Here is a 21,675-nt window from a genome sequence, read left to right on the forward strand (position 1 = left end):
TAAGCATTCATTCAAACAGCACTTTCGTGCGTTTTGCCATCAGCTCTTCGCAATGCTTCAAGCATTGCGCTGTTTATGACTTCAAGCCTATCAACTCCCGAGATTAGGCTGGTGTAACCGATGTGAAATGGCTAGCTAGTTAGCGGGGTGGGCACTAATAGCGTTTCAAACGTCACTCGCTCTGAGACTTGGAGTAGTTGTTCCCCTTGCTCTGCATGGGTAACGCTGCTTCGAGGGTGGCTGTTGTCGATGTGTTCCTGGTTCGAGCCCAGGTAGCGGCGAGGAGAGGGATGGAAGCTATACTGTTACACTGGCAATACTAAAGTGCCTATAAGAACATCCAATAGTCAAAGGTATATGAAATACAAATCGTATAGAGAGAAATAGTCCTGTAATTCCTATAATAACTACAACCTAAAACTTCTTACCTGGGAATATTGAAGACTCATGTTAAAAGGAACCACCAGCTTTCATATGTTCTCATGTTCTGAGCAAGGAACTTAAACGTTAGCTTTTTTACATGGCACATATTGCACTTGTACTTTCTTCTCCAACACTTTGTTTTTGCATTATTTAAACCAAACTGAACATGTTTCATTATTTATTTGAGGCTAAATTGATTTTATTGATGTATTATATTAAGTTAAAATAAGTGTTCATTCAGTATTGTTGTAAATGTCATTATTACAAACAAATAAAGAAAAATCGGTCGATTAATCGGTATCGGCTTTTTTGGGTCCTCCAATAATCGGTATCGGTGTTCAAAAATCATAATCGGTCGACCTCTAATCCTGAGTCCAACTATGGGTCTGGTAGTCTGCACAGTTATTTTCACCGTGACCTTGTAGGTGTGCAGGAAAGAGATGCTTTCAGCTCCTCCTCTATGGCTGTGATTGTAACTGAAAGTGATGACATCTCTCTGTTCATCCTTTCAATCTTAATATACACTGCCGACTTATAGCAGGTCTGTTTCACTTCATCAAAGGACATCAGCTTCTTCTTTAGTGGCTCCAGTGAAGTTGACTGTCTCCTTACAATCAAGTACAGCTTCGTCAGTCAGGCAGAAGTTGTGATCTTTATGTAGGTACAAGGACTGATACCACACAGATGAGCTGTTTTCCCTCCACACAGAAAAGCATGAGTTTCTCCTCCCTGTGCAGACTGCAGAACACCCCAGACCCAGCAGTCTCTGAAGCCCTCCGACTCCTCTCCTGGAGAAAGGCGTCGCACAGGTTCGTTACGACCAGGTTACAGAGTGGATTGTATTTCTTAAATATTTTCCGACACACTGGTCATTCCCGAGGTCCCTTATGTCTCCATTTTTCCTACAGACATGCTTTACACACTCTGTGACTACAAAAGAGGATAACGGGATCCCTGAAGATGTCAACACACAGGACAGATCTTTCCCTGTGACACCGGCCATGCTTTACAATACCTGTTCAGAGAGACACAGAAACAACAGGGTTTATAAAAAGGTATGACAAAGGTAATTAAATTCAAAAACAGGGACAACCAACAGCTGTTGAGAGCCAAAGACTGAATCCCAGCTCTACAGGTATAGATACTAGAGAATGTGGCAAATCCAGTGTTCGACAGGAAAACCTTCCCCTTCCAAACAATAGCTGGTTACCACACAAGGCTTTTTCTTCCTGCTTCAAGAAAGGTGAGGGTACATGATGGTCCGTCATCGCCGTGGAAAGCAGGGCTCTCTGAAGACAATCTGTCCAAGGAACATCGCACGTAGAACTCCTCAACCTCCAGAAGTCACGCCTTAGCTTCCTTGTTTTGCTTTATGTAACCGTGTTTCGCCACAAGCAATTGTCCTTGCAAGAGGCTGTATCACAAGGTTACAAATTATGAGCTATGACAGAGGACGACTGTGTATCATTTGGATGTTGCAGGACTCGACCAGCATGCCACAGCTAACTAGCTAACGTTAGCTAGCTACTCACACACAAACAATCTCAACTTCTTTCTAACCCCAAACCTTCTTATCAACTGTGTTGTTAAATATATAACACACGGTTTTCATTGCAATACAATTAGTAGCACTACTCATAATATGTTACAAACCTGTGTTGTATGAATGATTGCACGTTTTGATCGTCGGATGAACAACTCTTTTGTTTGTTTTTTACGCTAAAAGTGGGAAGCCACTAATGACATCACAAAACCCGGAAGCTAATGTTCACAAGTTATGTTAAAATTTTTAACAAAGACAAATTGTCTGACGTTTCTGTTTTAAAATATATATATATTTTTTATCTAGGACTATTTATTATTATCAAAGTAAATATTTTGGCATGCTATTTCATCACCCACAATTGTGTAACTTACGTAATTGGTGTTAACTTGAACGAATGACACGCGTGCCGGAATTTATGCTGTCCAATCAACATTCAGATCTAGTTGCTTCCATCTTGTCACATGACATCGAGGTTGATATTTGTCTCAACTATAAATGTGTTGCCCTGCTCCCGAGCAGTGATGCAAACTTAGCAATTTTGTTGCTAGATTTAGCAACTTTTCAGAGTACCCTGGCAACTTTTTTTTTCAAACAGCACATAGCAACCAATTTAGCTACTTTAAAAAATGTATTTGAAACTTTTAGCAACTTTTGAAAAGTGACTCAAATGCTAAAATGCACACATTTCCCCTCTAAATGACACAAAAATGACTGCAGCAGCAGTAGTATGCGTTCGACAAGACAAACCCAATGAATATAGTTGGTCACAAGTGTTTGATCTTGAACAGAACTTACAACATCAATTAACATGTCTCAATCAAAATTGTACAGACAGAAGTACAGAAAAGAGTGGGAGTCTGTACCTGAATTTAAAGGGTGGCTGAAGCCAGTAATTGGGGATGATTGTCGGGCATACTGTGCGTACTGCAAATCAGATATGCTTGCAAAAATGAATGACATCGAAAAACATTGGGCTACAGCAAAGCATATAAATAAATCAAAACCAATACAACCCCACAACGCAGTCTACATTACCACAGTTGGTTAAAAAAGTGGATAACTGCAAAAGCGCAGAAGCTACTATGGCAATGGCCACTGCAGAGCATTGTTCGCTGCTAGCAAGCAACCATTTAGGTATGGCTTGCAAAGCTGCCTTTTCAGATTATGTGGCAGCAAACTTCCAAATGCACCGAACCAAGTGCACAGAAAAGATTAGGGGAGTACTGGCTCCTTATTTTCTCAAAAGGGTAACATCAGATGTGGGGGATGAGAAGTTCAGTCTCTTTTTGGATGAGTCCACTGATGTCAGTGTCTCGAAATACTTGGGTGTGGTGATTCAGTATTTCAGTGCTAAAAAAATAACCATTGTGTCCACATTTCTCGGGCTGGTTGAATTGGTGGGGGGCGATGCCAGATCAATAGCAAAGGCGGTAGTTGAGTTTCTTGAGAAGTGTAGCCTTAAAAAAGAGAATCTTCAGGGTATTGGCACTGATAATGCGTCCGTGATGACTGGGGTGCACAACGGGGTGCACAAGATTTTAAAGGAAGAATGTGCATTGCCAAATTTGGTACTCATCTGCTATGTGTGCCAGTCTTTACAATTGGCTGTCTGTGCAGCATCCAAAGAAACTATCCCTATGAGTGTTGAGTACTTAATCAGGGAAACCTACAACTGGTTTTGATTTCCCCAGAACGGCACGAGGCGTACAAAGCAGTGTATGCCACCATTAATTGTGGCCAGAAACTCCTGCTGATCAGCAAAGTGTGTGCCACACGTTGGCTATCGATTGAACCTGCGGTAACTAGTATATTGAGCCAGTGGGAAGAACTGAAGCTCCACTTTGAGTTGACAAAGGCCAGTGAGCGTTGCTACATGGCGGATGTACTCCACGCCATGTACATGGACAAAACCAACTATGTCTACCTGACATTCTTGAAATCAATCCTGTCCGATATACAAGTTGCAGTGAAGTCATTTGAGAGAGAGCAAACAGATCCTGTCAAGCTTTTGGACAATCTGGTACACCTCTTAACATCAATTTGCAGCAGAGTAGTCAACCCTATGGCAAAAATTGATGTCCTGAAGGATGCCATTGATGGACATCTCAGTCCATCACCATACCTTCGGTACCTTTTCGAGAGCACGGTGTACCAATTCAGTCTTGCGCCAGAGGACAAAAAGGTCATTCGGAGACAGTGCATCAACTACATTGTTGCTTTAAGCAAGGAGCTGCAAGCAAGGTTCCCAGACAACCTTGAAGCCTTGCGAAACATGGCCTTGTTCAGTGTTAAGGAAACTCTAAAGCACAATAAAGGCACCACTGAAATGATTAAAGTAGCTGAGCTACTGGGGTATAAGCCCCAAACAATTGATAAAATAGTTTCCCAATGGAGAAACATCCATCTGTTTAGGTGGGACTCAACTGAAAATACAGTCGAGTTTTGGAGTGAAGTGAATAACTACACGGACTCTTCCGGGTCAAATCCTTTTGAAGAACTGTGCAAAGCTGCACTCGCTGCCCTCTCCTTGCCACACTCAAATGCGGAGGTTGAACGGCTGTTCAGCCAAATGAGTGTGGTCAAGTCAAAGTTAATAAATAGAATGTCACTGCACACTCTCAACTCCATACTCCTGGTGTGGTATGGACTGAAGCTGGCTGGTGATACCTGTTACCAGCATAAACTACCAAATGAAGTTCTGCAGCAGTTTGGCACCACAGCAGCATACAGCTATAAGGCCACTCCATCCTCTTCTGCTGGTTCCAGCTCTGTGACAATGCAGTTGGACAGTGAATATGAAGAGGATTTCCTGACCAGTCTATGATTCATCATATTTACAGTACGTATGCAAGGAGTGGACTTTCTGGAACTGGCGGAGACACACAGCTGATGGTGGCAGTGTGCACTGCAGTGTGTGCGAGAACAGTGGCAATATCTGGAGGAAACCATTGAGCAGCTAGCCAGCCAAGCAGCACAACAACCTGGAGAGAGATGCCTAGCGCATACATCATTATTTGAGTTAAGTTGCTTGTTCAATAAGATAGCATATATACCTTGTTATTAGCCTGTACCTATAATCGTTGATCAGTTAGGTAGCATGTTAACTAACTACCAATACACTGCTTAAAACTATAATTGTTCAGAATGTGTAGGTTTACTAGTTAAAAAGAAAATAAATAAAATGTAATTGTTCAATAATGTGTAATTGTTCAATAATTCAATGTGTTGTGTTTAAAAATAAAAATGTGGTCATAAAAAAAATGATATTTTTATTTGTAAAATTAATATAAACACATGATAATAAACAAACAAATCTAAACTAACAAATGTGAAATCATATTTTTCGCCGAGATGGCCAGTCAATTTGAGTAACGTTATTGTGTATTCTACGTAATGACGATGTTTTACGTTTTTGCGTAATGACTTCACACGCAATTACGTCACCCCGTCATTTAGCAACTTTTAGCAACAAATCGACCTGCTTCTAGCAACTTCCACTGAAAATTAGTTGGTAACACTGCTCCCGAGTGTGTGAAAGTGTCTCTGTCTGTTTATAACTTCCTTCAAACGAAGACAATGAACAACCTAATTCGGTCTACAGTTCGCTGTCTTCGGTTGAGTTCTTCGGTCTATCCACCGAAGCAAGTTGATGGACAACATGCATCGTTGGTGTCCTCGGCCCGGCTTATGTGTTCTGCGGCCTTACAGAAAGACCTTGGTGATATGGTGAAGAAGGACAAGGTGGTGGTGTTTATAAAGGGGACGCCTGCCCAGCCAATGTGTGGTTTCAGTAATGCCGTGGTTCAGATACTGAGGATGCATGGTGTGAATGAATATGCTGCATATAACGTGTTGGATGACCAGGATCTCAGACAAGGTCAGTACAGCTCGCTACTTTTTACTTCAAAATACTAGCCTACATTTTATCCCGATCGTTTTTAACCTTGTAGTTAGTAACAATAGTTTCATTAAGATGACAGAAATTAACTATATGTGGCTGGCTGTATGTATGTATGTATGTATGTATGTATGTATGGTACATCAACCTGTCCAAAAGTAGTTGTGCTCCTTTTCAAATCTAGCTAACTAAGTTAGGTTCACAGTAAAAAAAATGATCAGTGGTTTGCAGCAAGGACAAAGGGTGTGGTTCATGTCAAACATTATACTACTTATGTACTGACATTTTATTAGGCTTGTTATAGCAATATGTTACTAGGTAGTCCCCTTAATTTTTACTGTGGCTGTTGCTATACAATGGGACTAGTAGAGACAACGTTGTGTAACAGTCTATGAACATAAGGACATGCTAACTTGCAACACAACAAGTGCGTCAAAGGAATGTCAGTTGGGGAATTGTTATCTTACAGCACCAGCATACTGCTGAAATTGGGCCATGATGAAAATGTTGTATGGATATTGTTAATAGTTACACATGTTAACTCTTTCTGTCTCTCTCACAGGAGTGAAGGACTTCTCCAACTGGCCCACGATCCCACAGATATTCTTAAATGGAGAGTTTGTGGGCGGCTGTGACATCTTCCTACAGATGCACCAGAATGGAGACTTGGTAGAGGAGCTCCAGAAGCTGGGGATCCGCTCTGCGCTGCTGGACGCTGAGAAAGAATCCAAGTAGACAAACCAGTCGGTCGCTTTCCAGTTTAGAGAAAGCTGGTGGTTGACTTAGCCCCATAACCCCCTAGGCACTTGTGTAGATCTTAGAAGATTTGTTATATGTACGTGAAAGCGTACCTTTTTAAGCCACATAGTGAATGTTTTCAGAAGACACTGGCAAGGTGGAGCTACAAGCATTTTGTGCAGGTAGCTTAGTGGTTAAGAGCGTTGTAACCCAAAAGGTTGCTTGTTTAAATTCCTGAGCCAACTAGGTGAAAAATCTGTCTATGAGCCCTTGATTGAGCAAGGCACTTAGACCTAATTGCTCCTGAAAGTCGCTCTGGACAAGAGCGTCTGCTAAATGACTAAACTGTTCTGTACATAACCATTTATTTCAGATCTACAAAAGAGCCTGGGGGCTAAGGGTTGATTTGGGATTGGGCGTATGAAATGTTGTCCCTTCCACAAGTCCTATAAGAAGGTGTGTAATACAATAGAACCTGCAGAAGACCAAACTGCCCTCAGGTGACTAGGATATGAGATATCAAACCAGCCAGGGGATCCCTTCAAAACGTACTGCCTGTATACGTTTACTGTTTGACTGCATTATTCCACAAACGTTATCTCGCTAAAGCATTTAGAGCCGCTCAAATGCAACCATCCACATCTTTCCTTTCTTCCTCAATATGATCACTGATCCAGTTTAATTATATAGCGAGAAGTAATGTGATGAAGCTTGCTTTTGTCAAGTCAATAGTCTCATGTGGAGGAAGGGAGAGTACACATTAAAACAATATTCAAACAGGACTACTAGACTTCCTGACAATCAGTACATCAACATTTCCATCTGCTGCATACATACATTTGTGTTATCTAATGCTCATGTAGTACACTGTATATTTAAGATATTGTACATTGAAATATTATTACATGTATTTTAGGTGCATGTAAACTCAATTAAATATTTTCCCACACAAATGGTCAGTGTTCTGGAAATTCTAGATGGTGAGTATGTTGCACTCTTTTCTCAGTGTGAGGAAAGTATTTTGTAGTTGTGTGTATGTGCAGCAGTCTAGTGCCCTTGTAACTATTGATGCTCATTTTGTTGGAGCTGGTTGTTGCTTTAGGGGTCATTGTGCACTGCCTGGAAAATGATCTAGCTTTACTTGGCCTATTTTGTCCACCTGCTCTCTCAGGAGGGTTTTCTCATTTGGGCAAAAGTCCATCTTTTCGCCGTGAACTGAAAAGATAAGTGGTTGAGTGTCAATTAGTTGGTAGGCAAAAAGTGTCTTCCTCGATAGCCACCTTTCATTGAGAATACTTGTATCCTACCGTGGAAGAGTTTTGAAAGCTGACACTTCCTCTTTGAATCAGCTTTTTTGTCAGAGGAGTCCTTTTTATGTCACCTTTACTTAACCAGATAGGCTAGTTGAGAAGTTCTCATTTACAACTGTGACCTGACCAAGATAAAGCAAAGCAGTGTGACACAAACAACACAGAGTTACACATGGAATTAACAAACATAGTCAATAACACAGCAGGGGGGGAAAGTCTATATACAGTGTGTGCAAATGAGGTAAAATAAGGGAGGTTAGGCAATTTAGCAATTAAACACTGGAGTGATAGATGTGCAAGTAGAGATACTGGGGTGCAAAGGAGAAGAAAAATAACAGTATGGGGATGAGGTAGTTGGATGGGCTATGTACAGTTGCAGTGATCTGTGAGCTGCTCTGACAGCTGGTGCTCAAAGTTAGTGCGGGAGATATGAGTCCAGCTTCAGTGATTTTTGTGTTGGCTTTGGGGGTGACCAGTGAAATCTACTTGCTAGAGAGCGTGCTACGGGTGGGTGCTGCTATGGTGACCAGTGAGCTGAGATAAGGCGGGGCTTTACCTAGCAAATACTTATATATCATCTGGAGCCAGTGGGTTTGGCGACGAATATGAAGCGAGAGCATACAGGTCGCAGTGGTGGGTAGTATATGGGGCTTTGGTGACAAAACGGATGGCACTGTGATAGACTGCATTCAATTTGCTGAGTAGACTATTGGAGGCTATTTTGTAAAGGACACTGCCGAAGTTAAGGATCGGTTGGATAGTCAGTTTTACGAGGGGATGTTTGGCAGCATCAGTGAAGGATGCTTTGTTGCGAAATAGATAGCCGTTTCTAGATTTCATTTTGGATTGGAGATGCTTAATGTGAGTCTGGAAGGAGAGTTTACAGTCTAACCAGACACCTAGGTATTTGTAAATGTCCACATTCTAAATCAGAACCGTCCAGAGTAGTGATGCTGGATACTAATGACAGAGTTGAAAGCCTTGGCCAGGTCTATGAATACAGCTGCACAGTATTGTCTCTTATCGATGGAGGATATGATATTGTTTAGGACCTTGAGCGTGGCTGAGGTGCACCCATGACCTGCTCGGAAACCAGATTGCATAACGGAGAAGGAATGGTGGGATTCGAAATGGTCGGTGATCTGTTTGTTTACTTGGCTTTCGAAGACCTTAGAAAGACAGGGTAGGATAGATATACAGAGGGGAGAACAAGTATTTGATACACTGCCGATTTTGCAGGTTTTCCTACTTACAAAGCATATAGAGGTCTGTAATTCTTATCATAGGTACACTTCAACTGTGAGAGACGGAATCTAAAACAAAAATCCAGAAAATCACATTGTATGATTTTTAAGTAATTAATTTGCATTTTATTGCATGACATAAGTATTTGATACATCAGAAAAGCAGAACTTAATATTTGGTACAGAAACGTTTCTTTGCAATTAAAGAGATCATACGTTTCCTGTAGTTCTTGACCAGGTTTGCACACACTGCAGCAGGGATTTTGGCCCACTCCTCCATACAGACCTTCTCCAGATCCTTCAGGTTTCGGGGCTGTTGCAGGGCAAATGGACTTTCAGCTCCCTCCAAAGATTTTCTATTGGGTTCAGGTCTGGAGACTGGCTAGGCCACTCCAGGACCTTGAGATGCTTCTTACGGAGCCACTCCTTAGTTGCCCTGGCTGTGTGTTTCGGGTCATTGTCATGCTGGAAGACCCAGCCACGACCCATCTTCAATGCTCTTACTGAGGGAAGGAGGTTGTTGGCCAAGATCTCACGATACATGGCCCCATCCATCCTCCCCTCAATACGGTGCAGTCGTCCTGTCCCCTTTACAGAAAAGCATCCCCAAAGAATGATGTTTCCACCTCCATGCTTCACGGTTGGGATGGTGTTCTTGGGGTTGTACTCATCCTTCTTCTTCCTCCAAACATGGCGAGTGGAGTTTAGACCAAAAAGCTCTATTTTTGTCTCATCAGACCACATGACCTTCTCCCATTCCTCCTCTGGATCATCCAGATGGTCATTGGCAAACTTCAGACGGGCCTGGACATGCGCTGGCTTGAGCAGGGGGACCTTGCGTGCGCTGCAGGATTTTAATCCATCACGGCATAGTGTGTTACTAATGGTTTTCTTTGAGCCTGTGGTCCCAGCTCTCTTCAGGTCATTGACCAGGTCCTGCCGTGTAGTTCTGGGCTGATCCCTCACCTTCCTCATGATCATTGATGCCCCACGAGGTGAGATCTTGCATGGAGCCCCAGACCGAGGGTGATTGACCATCATCTTGGACTTCTTCCATTTCCTAATAATTGCGCCAACAGTTGTTGCCTTCTCACCAAGCTGCTTGCCTATTGTCCTGTAGCCCATCCCAGCCTTGTGCAGGTCTACCATTTTATCCCTGATGTCCTTACACAGCTCTCTGGTCTTGGCCATTGTGGAGAGGTTGGAGTCTGTTTGATTGAGTGTGTGGACAGGTGTCTTTTATACAGGTAACGAGTTCAAACAGGTGCAGTTAATACAGGTAATGAGTGGAGAACAGGAGGGCTTCTTAAAGAAAAACTAACAGGTCTGTGAGAGCCGGAATTCTTACTGGTTGGTAGGTGATCAAATACTTATGTCATGCAATAAAATGCAAATGAATTACTTAAAAATCATACAATGTGATTGTCTGGATTTTTGTTTTAGATTCCATCTCTCACAGTTGAAGTGTACCTATGATAAAAAAATTACAGACCTCTACATGCTTTGTAAGTAGAAAAACCTGCAAAATCGGCAGTGTATCAAATACTTGTTCTCCCCACTGTAGGTCTGTAGCAATTTGGGTCTAGATTGTCTCCCCCTTTGAAGATGGGGATGACCATGGCAGCTTTCCAATCTTCGGGATCTCAGACGATACGAAAGAGAGGTTGAACAGGCTAGTAATAGGGGTTGCAACAATTTCGGCTGATAATTTTAGAAAGAGAGGGTCCAGATGTTCTAGCCCGGCTGATTTGTAGGGGTCCAGATTTGGCAGCTCTTTCAGAACATCAGCTATCTGGATTTGGGTGAAGGAGAAATGGGGGAGGCTTGGGCAAGTTGCTGTGGGGGGTGTAGGGCTGTTGACCAGGGTAGGGGTGGCCAGGTGGAAAGCATGGCCAGCCGTAGGAAAATGCTTATTGAAATTCTAAATTATCGTGGATTTATTGGTGGTAACAGTGTTTCCTAGCCTCAGTGCAGTGGGCAGCTGCTAGGAGGTGCTCTTATTTTCCATGGACTTTAGTGTCCCAGAACCTTTGGGAGTTTGTGCTACAAATTTCTGTTTGAAAAAGCTAGCCTTTGCTTTCCTAACTGCCTGTGTATATTTGTTCCTAACTTCCCTGAAAAGTTGCATATCACGGGGGCTATTCGATGCTAATGCAGAACGCCACAGGATGTAAAGCATTGTCACTTACTCCTTGGTGGAATAAACAATCACCTTCTCACCTTTTGTTGATTTTCCCTGGAGAGGCTAGAACAGGCTGGTGGGACAGGGTCAGCTATAGGACAGGGTCATTATAATGGCTGGAATGTAATCATTGGACTTGTACCAAACGCATGGAAACATTTGACTTTGTTGCATTAGATTCCAGTCAAGACAATGAGCCTGTCCTACAACTCCTCCCACCAGCCTCCTCTGGACTAGAATGAACAGTGTACATTTTCTACTGAATACAGGACTCTTCAGAAAGGATTTGAATATTGGGAATGAACATTTTCTTCTCTCAAATTGATAAGTGACTCACTTTTTTCCTAAACGTAGTTTATTACAAAATACTATTTTACACATTGGTATTACAAAAAGCACTATCTACATACAAGACAAAACAAAAATGACATCACTAGCTGTACAAATGAGAGGAGTAGAGAAAGCCACTTCCAACGATTGGGAAAGTAAGTGTTTGAGATTGGTAAATCAGCTAACTGAACTGTGGTCAATCATAAAAAGTAGTCATTCAGGATGCGAGCCAGATTTGTAGAACATTCATTCTGTAGTTGCTGACTAATGTAGTCAATCTCAAACACGCACATGGAGGAATGTAAGCGGTGGCATTGAGGTCAGAGTTAGGAGGTTAAGGTTCATAAGGAAGCGCAGCACCAGATCCCTGAGAGCCGTGCGGAGTGGCTCTTTGTTGTCACACACGATGTGAGTCCCGTCCTCCTCCAGCTGGATCAGTGTCCTCAGCCTGCAGGTGCAGAATGTGGCCCTCTGCAGTCTCCTCCACCTTCACTTCTGTGATGCCGTGCTGGCAGGGAACAGGACACATTGATGCTAAGTCCCAAAATAATTAACCGTAAGCCTAACTACATGTTTGCATATGTGAAAAGACTGAATTGTAAGGCCGAATCTCTCCTAAGCCAATTGGAAGCTTGGAAGGAGAGCTATCGCCATATTGTTGACATCAACCCCATCTCTTCAGAAATGCTGACGCCAATCAGTGTCCAGCGCTTTGAAGGTGTCACTCTCACCTTATGTAACATGGCTAGGAAGGTTTCCAGGGGTACAGCTCCACTGAGCAGGGGTTTGGGTGCCAGCACCTCTGGGGGCTCCTCCACTACACGCTTCCTCTTTTTATTGGGGGGCAGCGGAGGGGGCTTCGGAACCAGCTGGTATCACACAGACAAGATAGTTAGTGGTGTGTGTGTCTGACATTTCCTTATTCAACACGGCATACTCTCACACACTGACCTGTAGCGTATGCTTGTTATCCTTGGACTGCAGAACTGCGGACACGGTTGCCACGGAGATGCCAGGTTTGATCTCAGAGGGCACTAGGGATTTGGCCAGCTGCAGAGGGACGACAGGTAGGGGTTTAGAGACTGTTTGGACTTGCCTAATTAAATAATGGTTTAATAGAATTTAATAAAATATTGTCCTGCTGAATGGTGGATTTATCTCCCAGTGTCTGTTGGAAAGCAAACTGAACCATGTTTTCCTCTCTGACTTGGTTTTCCTCTATTCCTTTTTTTTTTTTTTTACTCCCTAGTCCTTGCAGACAACAAGCATACCCATAACATGATGCAGCCACCACCCCGCTTGAAAATATGGAGAGTGGTACTCAGTGATGAGTTGTATTTGCGCCAAACATTATGCTTTGTATTCAGGACAAAAAGTTAATTTCTTTGCCACATTTTTTGCAGTATTACTTTAGTGCCTTATTGCAAATAGGATGCATGTTTTGTAATATTTTTATTCTGTACAGGTTTCCTTCTTTTCACTCCGTTTAGGTTAGTACTGTGGAATAACTACAAGGTTGTTGATCCATCCTCAGTTCTCCTATCAAAGCCATTAACCTGTTTTAAATCACCATTAGTCTCATGGTGAAATTCCTGAGCGTTTTGCTTCCTCTCTGTCAACTGAGTTAGGAAGGACGCCTGTATCTTTGAAGTGACCAAAGTGTATGTGATAACTTCACAATGCTCAAAGGGATATTCAATGTTTGCTTTTTTTTTTTTTACCCATTTACTAAAAGGTGCCCTTCTTTACGAGGCATTGGAAAACCTCCCTGGTCTTTGTCGTTGAATATATGCTTGAAATTCACTGCTGGACTGAGGGACCTTACAGATAATTGTATGTGTGGGGTACAGAGATGGGTTAGTCATTTTAAACACCATTATTGCACACAGAGTTAGTCCATGCAACTTATTATCTGACTTGTTCAGCAAATGTTTACTCCTGAAGTTATTTATGCTTGCCAAAACAAATGGGTTGAATACTTATTAGCTCAAGACATTTCAGCCTATCAATTTTTATACATTTGTTATGGCAAGCCTAAAACATAATTCCACTTTGGCATTATGGGGTATTGTGTGTAGATCAGTGACACAATCTAAATGTTATATATTTGAAATTCAGGCTGTAACAACAAAATGTGGAAAAAGTCAGGGGGTGTGATAACTTTCTGAATGAACTGTACATGTATAATAGCAGTGCCTTCCTTATAAAAGTTCCAGGTGTGTATTGAGTACCTGGACCTCCTTGACCAGCTTGGAGACCTGGTGGAAGTTGAGGCGCGTATCGATGGGACAGTACACACACTTCATGGCCAGTGGCTGGTACGGGGCTAACGCATCCAGGTAGGAGAAGTCTGGTTCTGTGGGAGTAAGATAGAACCATTAAAAAAAAAAAAAAAACATTCATAGTTCAGTAGACCACATATTTGGAACCATGGGATCTAACCTTCTGTTTTATATAGTCTAATGGTATTCGAACAATGGAACAAAGTTTTAATGACAGGTCAAGTCTCTTGTGACAGACTAGCTAGCGCAGGATTTGGTTTTGGGTTCTGAGATTAGGGACAGGCTACCACGGTTGGTAAACTTGCCATGTTCTGGTACAGTTGTGCTCACCAGTGAAGATGATAGTGTTGAGGCTGGATTTGCCCCACAGTTCCATAAAGTGCACCACGTCCCCGAAGCGAAGAGACGGGTGCCCGGTGAACACCACACACGGCTGCCGGAACTCACTACTGAAGTTGCCATGGATACTAGGGTAGTGCTTCAACTTGTTGGTCTGGATCAACAGAGATACATAGACAGAAAGACAGACAAGTGTCTGAGATAGGCCAACATACAACTATAGCTAAATTATCAAATGAACAGTGTCCAAAATTATGATAGATTTAGTAAATTAAAGATAAAACTGTAAAATATGGTGCAATGTAATTTCAATTGGCAGCAACTCTCTTTAAAACAAATCAATTTAAAGACCAGCAGCCTTACCTCAGCGTGAGGGAAAGGAGGTTCTGGAAGGTAGACCTTAGACTGCTTATTGTGACAAAGCCTTCCGGAAGATAAGGAAAAGGGGAAAAGACTGGGTGTCACATCTCCACAGGCCAGCGGCAGGTCTGCTACCAACAGTAAGTTTTAATCTAACCCATTTATGCACAGAGCCCACTGTAATTATTGGGACAGCGAAGTCTTCTTTTGGCTCTATACTCCAAAAGTTTGAATTTGAAACGATGAATATGAGGTTAAAATGCAGCCTGGGAACTTTAATTTGAGGGTATTTTTATACATATCAGGTGAACCGTGTAGACATTACAGCACTTTCTGTACATAGTCCACCCATTTCAGGGGACCAAAAGTTTTGGGACAAATTAACTTATGTCTGTTGAAGTAGTAAAATGTATTTGTTCCCTGTTTCTAATGGTAAATAAATGTTGTGTCATTTTGGAGTCTCTTATTGTAAATAAGAATAGAATATGGAGCATATGCTGCAGATGTGCGTAGGGGTTGTGTGTGTGAGAGTATGCAGTGATAAGTCAATTGTCCAGAAAGGAAACGTAAGACACATATCAAATCAAATTTTATTTGTCACATACACATGGTTAGCAGATGTTAATGCGAGTGTAGCAAAATGCTTGTGCTTCTAGTTCCGACCATGTAGTAATATCTAACAAGTAATCTAACAATTTCACAACAACTACCTTATACACACAAGTGTAAAGGAATGAATAAGAATATGGACATAAAAATATATGGATAAGCGATGGCCGAACGGCATAGGCAAGATGCAGTAGATGGTATAGAGTACAGAATATACATATGAGATGAGTAATGTAGGGTATGTAAACATTATATACAGTGGCATTGTTTAAAGTGGCTAGTGATACATTTATTACATCCAATTTTTAATTATTAAAGTGGCTAGAGATTTGAGTCAGTATGTTGGCAGCAGCCACTCAATGTTAGCGGTGGCTGTTTAACAGTCTGATGGCCTTAAGATTGAAACAGCTTCTGTCTCTCAGTCCCAGCTTTGATGCACCTGTACTAACATCACCTTCTGGATGATAGCGGGGTGAACAGGCAGTGGCTCGGGTGGTTGATGATCTTTTTGGCCTTCCTGTGACATTGGGTGGTGTAGGTGTCCTGGAGGGCAGGTAGTTTGCCCCCGGTGATGCGTTGTGCAGACATCACCACACTGTGGAGAACCTTATGGTTGAGGGCGGAGCAGTTGCCTTACCAGGCGGTGATACAGCCCGACAGGAGGCTCTCGATTGTGCATCTGTAAAAGTTTGTGGGTGTTTTTGGTGACAAGCCAAATTTCTCCAGCCTCCTGAGGTTGAAGAGGCGCTGCTGCGCCTTCTTCACCACGCTGTCTGTGTGGGTGGACCATTTCAGTTTGTCCGTGATGTGTACACCGAGGAACTTAAAACTTTCCACCTTCTCCACTACTGTCCCGTCGATGTGGATAGGTGGCTGCTCCCTCTGCTGTTTCCTGAAGTCCACAATCATCTCCTTTGTTTTGTTGACATTGAGTGTGAGGTTATTTTCCTGACACCACACACCGAGGGCCCTCACCTCCTCCCTGTAGGCCGTCTCGACATTGTTGGTAATCAAGCCTACCACTGTAGTGTCGTCTGCAAACTTGATGATTGAGTTGGGGGCGTGCATGGCCACACAGTCATGGGTGAACAGGGAGTACAGGAGAGGGCTGAGAACGCACCCTTGTGGGGCCCCGGGGTGGAGATGTTTCCTACCCTCACCACCTGGGGGCGGCCCGTCAGGAAGTCCAGGACCCAGTTGCACAGGGCGGGGTCGAGACCCAGGGTCTCGAGCTTAATAACGAGTTTGGAGGGTACTATGGTGTTAAATGCTGAGCTGTAGTCGATGAACAGCATTCTTACATAGATATTCCTCTTGTCCAGATGGGTTAGGGCAGTGTGCAGTGTGATTGCGTTGTCTGTGGACCTATTGGGGCGATAAGCAAATTGGAGTGGGTCTAGGGTGTTAGGTAGGGTGGAGATGATATGGTCCTTGACTAGTCTCTCAAAGCACTTCATGATGACGGAAGTGAGTGCTACGGGACGATAGTCATTTAGCTCAGTTACCGTAGCTTTCTTGGGAACAGGAACAATGGTGGCACTCTTGAAGCATGTGGGAACAGCAGACTGGGATAAGGATTGATTGAATATGTCCTTAAACACACCAGCCAGTCTGCGCATGCTCTGAGGACGCGGCTAGGGATGCCGTCTGGGCCGGCAGCCTTGCAAGGGTTAACACGTTTAAATGTTTTACTCACGTTGGCTGCAGTGAAGGAGAGCCCGCAGGTTTCGGTAGCGGGCCGTGTCGGTGGCACTGTATTGTCCTCAAAGCGAGCAAAGAAGTTAAGTTTGTCTGGGAGCAAGACATTGTGGTTATATCCCCTCCAAAAATGCTAACCTTCCCAGTTATTGTAATGGTGAGTGGTTAGCATATCTAGGGGGCATGATATTTTTCCGTCTAACTTTCTCACTCATAATTATCCACGATTCATTCAGAATTATTGGTAATCATGGTAGCATCCACATTAATGTAGAAGTGTTTAGAAACATTCTATTTACAATAAAAGTTACTCCAAAATGACACAATATATTATTTACCATTCATTTAGTTACAAGCTTGATGTAGTCATTAAATGACATGAATATGGGACCAAATACTAAACTTTTTACTACTTTAATACACATAAATTAATTTGTCCCAATCATTTTGGCCCCATAAATTGAGGGGGGGGATATATACAAAAACTGCTGGTATTTCTAAACGTTTCAAATTAAAGTAGACATTCTGCACTTTAACTTCATTATCATTATTATTTGATTTTAACTTTTGGAGTACAAAAGAAGAAAAAAATGCTGTCTCAATAATTAAGGAGGACACTGTAGGTTAGTCTCATTAACCCTGTTTTCACCCAGTTTTTATGAGTAAAGTCATTCCATATAAAAAATAAAAAATCACGACAGCTGTGATGGAAACAGGAAGTCTCGGTACAATTTTATAATTGCCGACAGATAATTTGTTAATTTGAAATGGTGGGATCTTTTTTGTATCAGTATAATGTATACGAGAAATGGCGGTGGAAATTATTTTATCAAATATTGATTTATTGAACTATCATATCGACGTAAACTTGGTGTGTGGTCCTCCCACTAGGACTCGGGAAACCATGCAGTATATTAAGGTACAGATGAAATAAGTTATGATGAACTTCACAGGGTGGTGAAGTGTACTGTACGGTGATCTTGATGCTCCTTTCCAATAAATATCGAGGGTCTGATTCTTGTGACATGATGATCGATGCTTGACTGCTGTTTCACAAGTAAAAATATTCTGTTTCTTCTCCATAATAATGTCATCATGTAGACTAACCTACCTGCACTGTATCTGCCAGCTGTTGGCTAGAGTGCACATACCAAGACCAGAGAAAGGCACATTTGCTATTTAATGCAACAGTTGACAAAAACTATCGGTAGAGTTTACTTTTATTTAGTACACGAAAACTTCAGCATAAAGTACATTGTGTGTGCACTATGTCATGCACTATGTCATCGCGCACTAATTGTTATCCGGCAACAAGTCTGTTTGGTGGAAACGCCACTGGTGGGGAAATTAGCATTTTTTCTTTATGTGGATCTTTTAATATTCGCATGAAAATCTGTCACCAATTGGATCGAAACCAAGCTAGTGAGATTAAAAAATCTATTTTACAAGAGACCTGTTTGAGATAGGAGTAGTCAAATCCACAGATGGCTCAAAAATCACAGGTCATAGAAATAGAATCATTTTAATTCTATGGCTCTCTAACTCACCACTCTGCAAAAATCTGTGAGAACTCTAGAGAGCTGTTGGCCACAGGCGAGATAAAGTAGAAGGGGGTGTAGCCCAGGTTGGCGTTCTCTATGAACTGGTAAAGACACTCCAAGAGATCATAGATCACCCCTGAGGAATAGCATGGCACCAGCACGTTGCCCTCCTGCACGGATCGTCATGGCTACTAGCACAACAGACTGTTTGGTCAGACACAACGCCATATGTCAACCTGTAATTCGTTTCATGTGTACCTGTCTAAAAACATTCCATTTCTATACATTTCAAACCTGTTTCTATACGTTTTTAGTCTCCACTTCTATCTTACATATGAATTCAAATTTGAATGCACTGTGTTTTTATGGGTACTATGCAAGATTCCAAAGATTAGGTAATTGTACTATTGATGGAGCTATGAACATATAGCCAATGACTATAGGAGTTGGCAAGACCGCACAAACAGACTTGGGACCAGGACACCACATACCTAGGTTACTGCAGAAGTCCCCTAGCATGCCATCTGGGTTGGTGGTTGACATCTGTGTGAGGTCAGTCAGAATAAAAACATCACTGTTCTTCAGGGCGCTCTGATCCATGGGCTGTGGATGTGTGGTGAGGAGCCAGAGACATAGGAAACCTTCTCATAATGTGATTGGATGATCCAGTTAGAGCTACCCAATGAGTAGCCAGAGCTCAGTGGTTTGACCTGCACGGCACCAAACAGCTCCTGGAGAGAGAAATTATAGAAGACACACGTTAGCTTCAGTCATTAGGTGAATTAATGCGTATGTGTGTTTGAATTATAGTGCACAAGACAGACTTCTTACCACTTTCTGCGAGTAGCCCACGAGTTGCACCTTGCTGAGAGCAGAGTTGACATCCTGAATACTGTAGCATCTCTTCCAAGTCGACACTTCTACAGCATCCTTCAGCGGGCTGGGAAGCAGCCTAAAATTAAATTAATGTCTGTTTGTTTTTTTTCTCATGAAAATAGCGTGCTCTCAGTTTGTGAATTACAAGTATAACATAAGCTGACAAATCCTAAACTAATACATATCCTAAACTAATTTGTGCAGGGCGTTGGTCTGGCAGGTCACCTTTGGATTTCCTTATTCTTCCAGCAGGTGGCAGACTGGGACTTGGGAACTCTCTCCATGAAGTTCACCAGTTCCTCCATCAGAAGTCTAAGGGCAGATAGATAGAATCAGTCGGATGCTAACCAGAACAGTTCTTAGGCTTATTCAATCGCTTCTAAGATCCCCTTGTAATTTTTTCTGGAATGTTGACATTCTAATGATTTTAGAATCTGAATTGCTAGAATCACATTCTTGAATCATTACATTTTCCTGCAATGATGCTAATCCAAGTGATTCTAGAATGTGTTTTTAAAATGTCAATTGCATTTTTCTGGAATGTTGCCAATTCTGGTGATTCTAGAATGTCGCAGATGATTCTAGTCACATCAAGTCACCCTCTCTACCTGCCGATCTGCAGAATTGGCTCTGTGGCATACACAGTCCCAGTGAAGCCTGTGTGCTCCGTGATGTAAGGCAGGGCCATCATACAGTGGTAGTTGGAGATCAGGATGATGTCTATGGTGGACAGGTCCAGCAGCTCTTTCTGAGTGAGGAGGATGGACAAGGATGCGAAAAGCAAGACTAATATATCACCACATTATCAGACGATGTTATCCACAGTGGCTTCTAGTGCCCAGGTTAATTTAATGTACAGGTTGATGGTTGGAATTATATCCAGGTATACATTACCTCAGGGAGACAGAACTCTGGCTGTGAGTCCACAAAGACGCGCCCTGCACACTCCTTCAGCTCCTGAAGGTAGACGTGTGCAGGAATGTTGGTATACTCAATTCATGAATAAATCCACAATAGACAAACAAAATGTGACCTCATACCTTCTCAAGGTTAATCGTGCTGTCTTTAAACACTCATCCTGGGAGTTTGGAAAGCCTTGGGCTGGAAAATATACAGGGTACTCTCATCATCATGGCATGGCACTTGTTGGGGCAAATATGTCTATTCACAGTAAATGTCTTTGCAACGTCAACCTAAGGAAGACATACTGTATAAAGGAGGTATAACCCCGATGCATACTGCTGTGTGGCCGATGTTAACAAGAAGGCAGCTAGCTGTACATCACTTCTGTCTCACCTGTGTACCAGAGGCAGTGGTAGAAACTGTAGCACAGATGTGGTGTCCAGTCCACAGTCCAACATGATTGTGGTGGATTTTAATTTTAGGACATTGCAAGGCAGTGTGGGGTGACCTGACAGACAGTACTGAAAGGAAGAGATGCTAAACATGTCATCTCTCAACAGGCATGATAACAAGTTAGCTAAAACAACAATAGCAACTTGCATAGCAAATGCAACATAATAAAACGCTGCGATACTGTCTTGTCAATGATTGGTTGCTGGCTTGTCAGTGTTCAAAAACTTGCAAATGTATGATAGCCATGGCTACCACGCTAGCTAGCTAACAACAAACGATACAAAAAAACTACTGTAACGTTAGTTGGCTAGCCTAGCCAAGTAACGTTTGCCATATCAACTACATTACTTAGCATACCAAAAAAATTGCGTATCAGTTATGGTGTAAATTCTCCCCTCCCCGTGTTATATCAACTCATTAATTTCATATTTATCGAGTATAATGACAAATCAAGTTAATCTTCAGGGTGTCAGCATTGTGGACACAAACGTCGAGTTTACAACGGAGTTTCTAAACTCAGAGGCACAATAACGCGAGGCTTCTGGAACAACTTGCAAAACAAGCCAAGCAGACCAGACCGGGGTTTGAGGTTTTAGAAGTCAACGAGAGAAGTAAAAAATTATTCCTTGGTTGATAATTTTCTCGAAATCTATATGCACAACCTAGATTCTAACCAAGGTATTAAGTAGGTCAACATGTTATTACTCCAATCTCGTGAAAAATACAAACTCCGTTGTTTTCATTTGAGTAAAAAACAACTTAATATCGAAGGAGTGCCTTTGATTTGAAGGTCTGTGCATGCGCAGTTCGGCGCGAGACGACCGTTAGACTCGAATGTTTCTGCATGTCTTCTTACTGTACTGTCTTTGGTCTTAATTCTGGACTACCCACATATAGTGATAGAGGCCTCTAGTGGCCAAAAGGCAGTTATAAACTGGGTGGT

The 21,675-nt window shown here is 42.3% G+C and overlaps 1 protein-coding gene, 1 non-coding gene and 1 pseudogene across 2 annotated transcripts; 1 reads left to right on the forward strand and 2 right to left on the reverse strand.

Moving 5' to 3' along the window:
• Positions 1-1,572: 1,572 nt before the first annotated feature.
• On the reverse strand, positions 1,573-1,857 carry LOC139583884 (small Cajal body-specific RNA 13). The gene has a single exon (XR_011676643.1). It is a non-coding gene; the product is annotated as a small Cajal body-specific RNA 13 (non-coding RNA).
• A 3,530-nt stretch (positions 1,858-5,387) lies between these two features.
• On the forward strand, positions 5,388-7,558 carry glrx5 (glutaredoxin 5 homolog (S. cerevisiae)). The gene is made up of 2 exons (XM_071412806.1): positions 5,388-5,846; positions 6,430-7,558. Exons 1-2 carry the CDS (start codon positions 5,546-5,548, stop codon positions 6,600-6,602), a joined length of 474 nt encoding a protein of 157 aa, XP_071268907.1. The 5' UTR covers positions 5,388-5,545; the 3' UTR covers positions 6,603-7,558.
• Positions 7,559-11,684: 4,126 nt separating this feature from the next.
• On the reverse strand, positions 11,685-21,569 carry LOC139582269 (integrator complex subunit 9-like; annotated as a pseudogene).
• Positions 21,570-21,675: the final 106 nt, after the last annotated feature.

Source organism: Salvelinus alpinus, chromosome 8 (genome assembly GCF_045679555.1).
Source record: "Salvelinus alpinus chromosome 8, SLU_Salpinus.1, whole genome shotgun sequence".
Taxonomy (NCBI): Eukaryota; Metazoa; Chordata; class Actinopteri; order Salmoniformes; family Salmonidae; genus Salvelinus; species Salvelinus alpinus.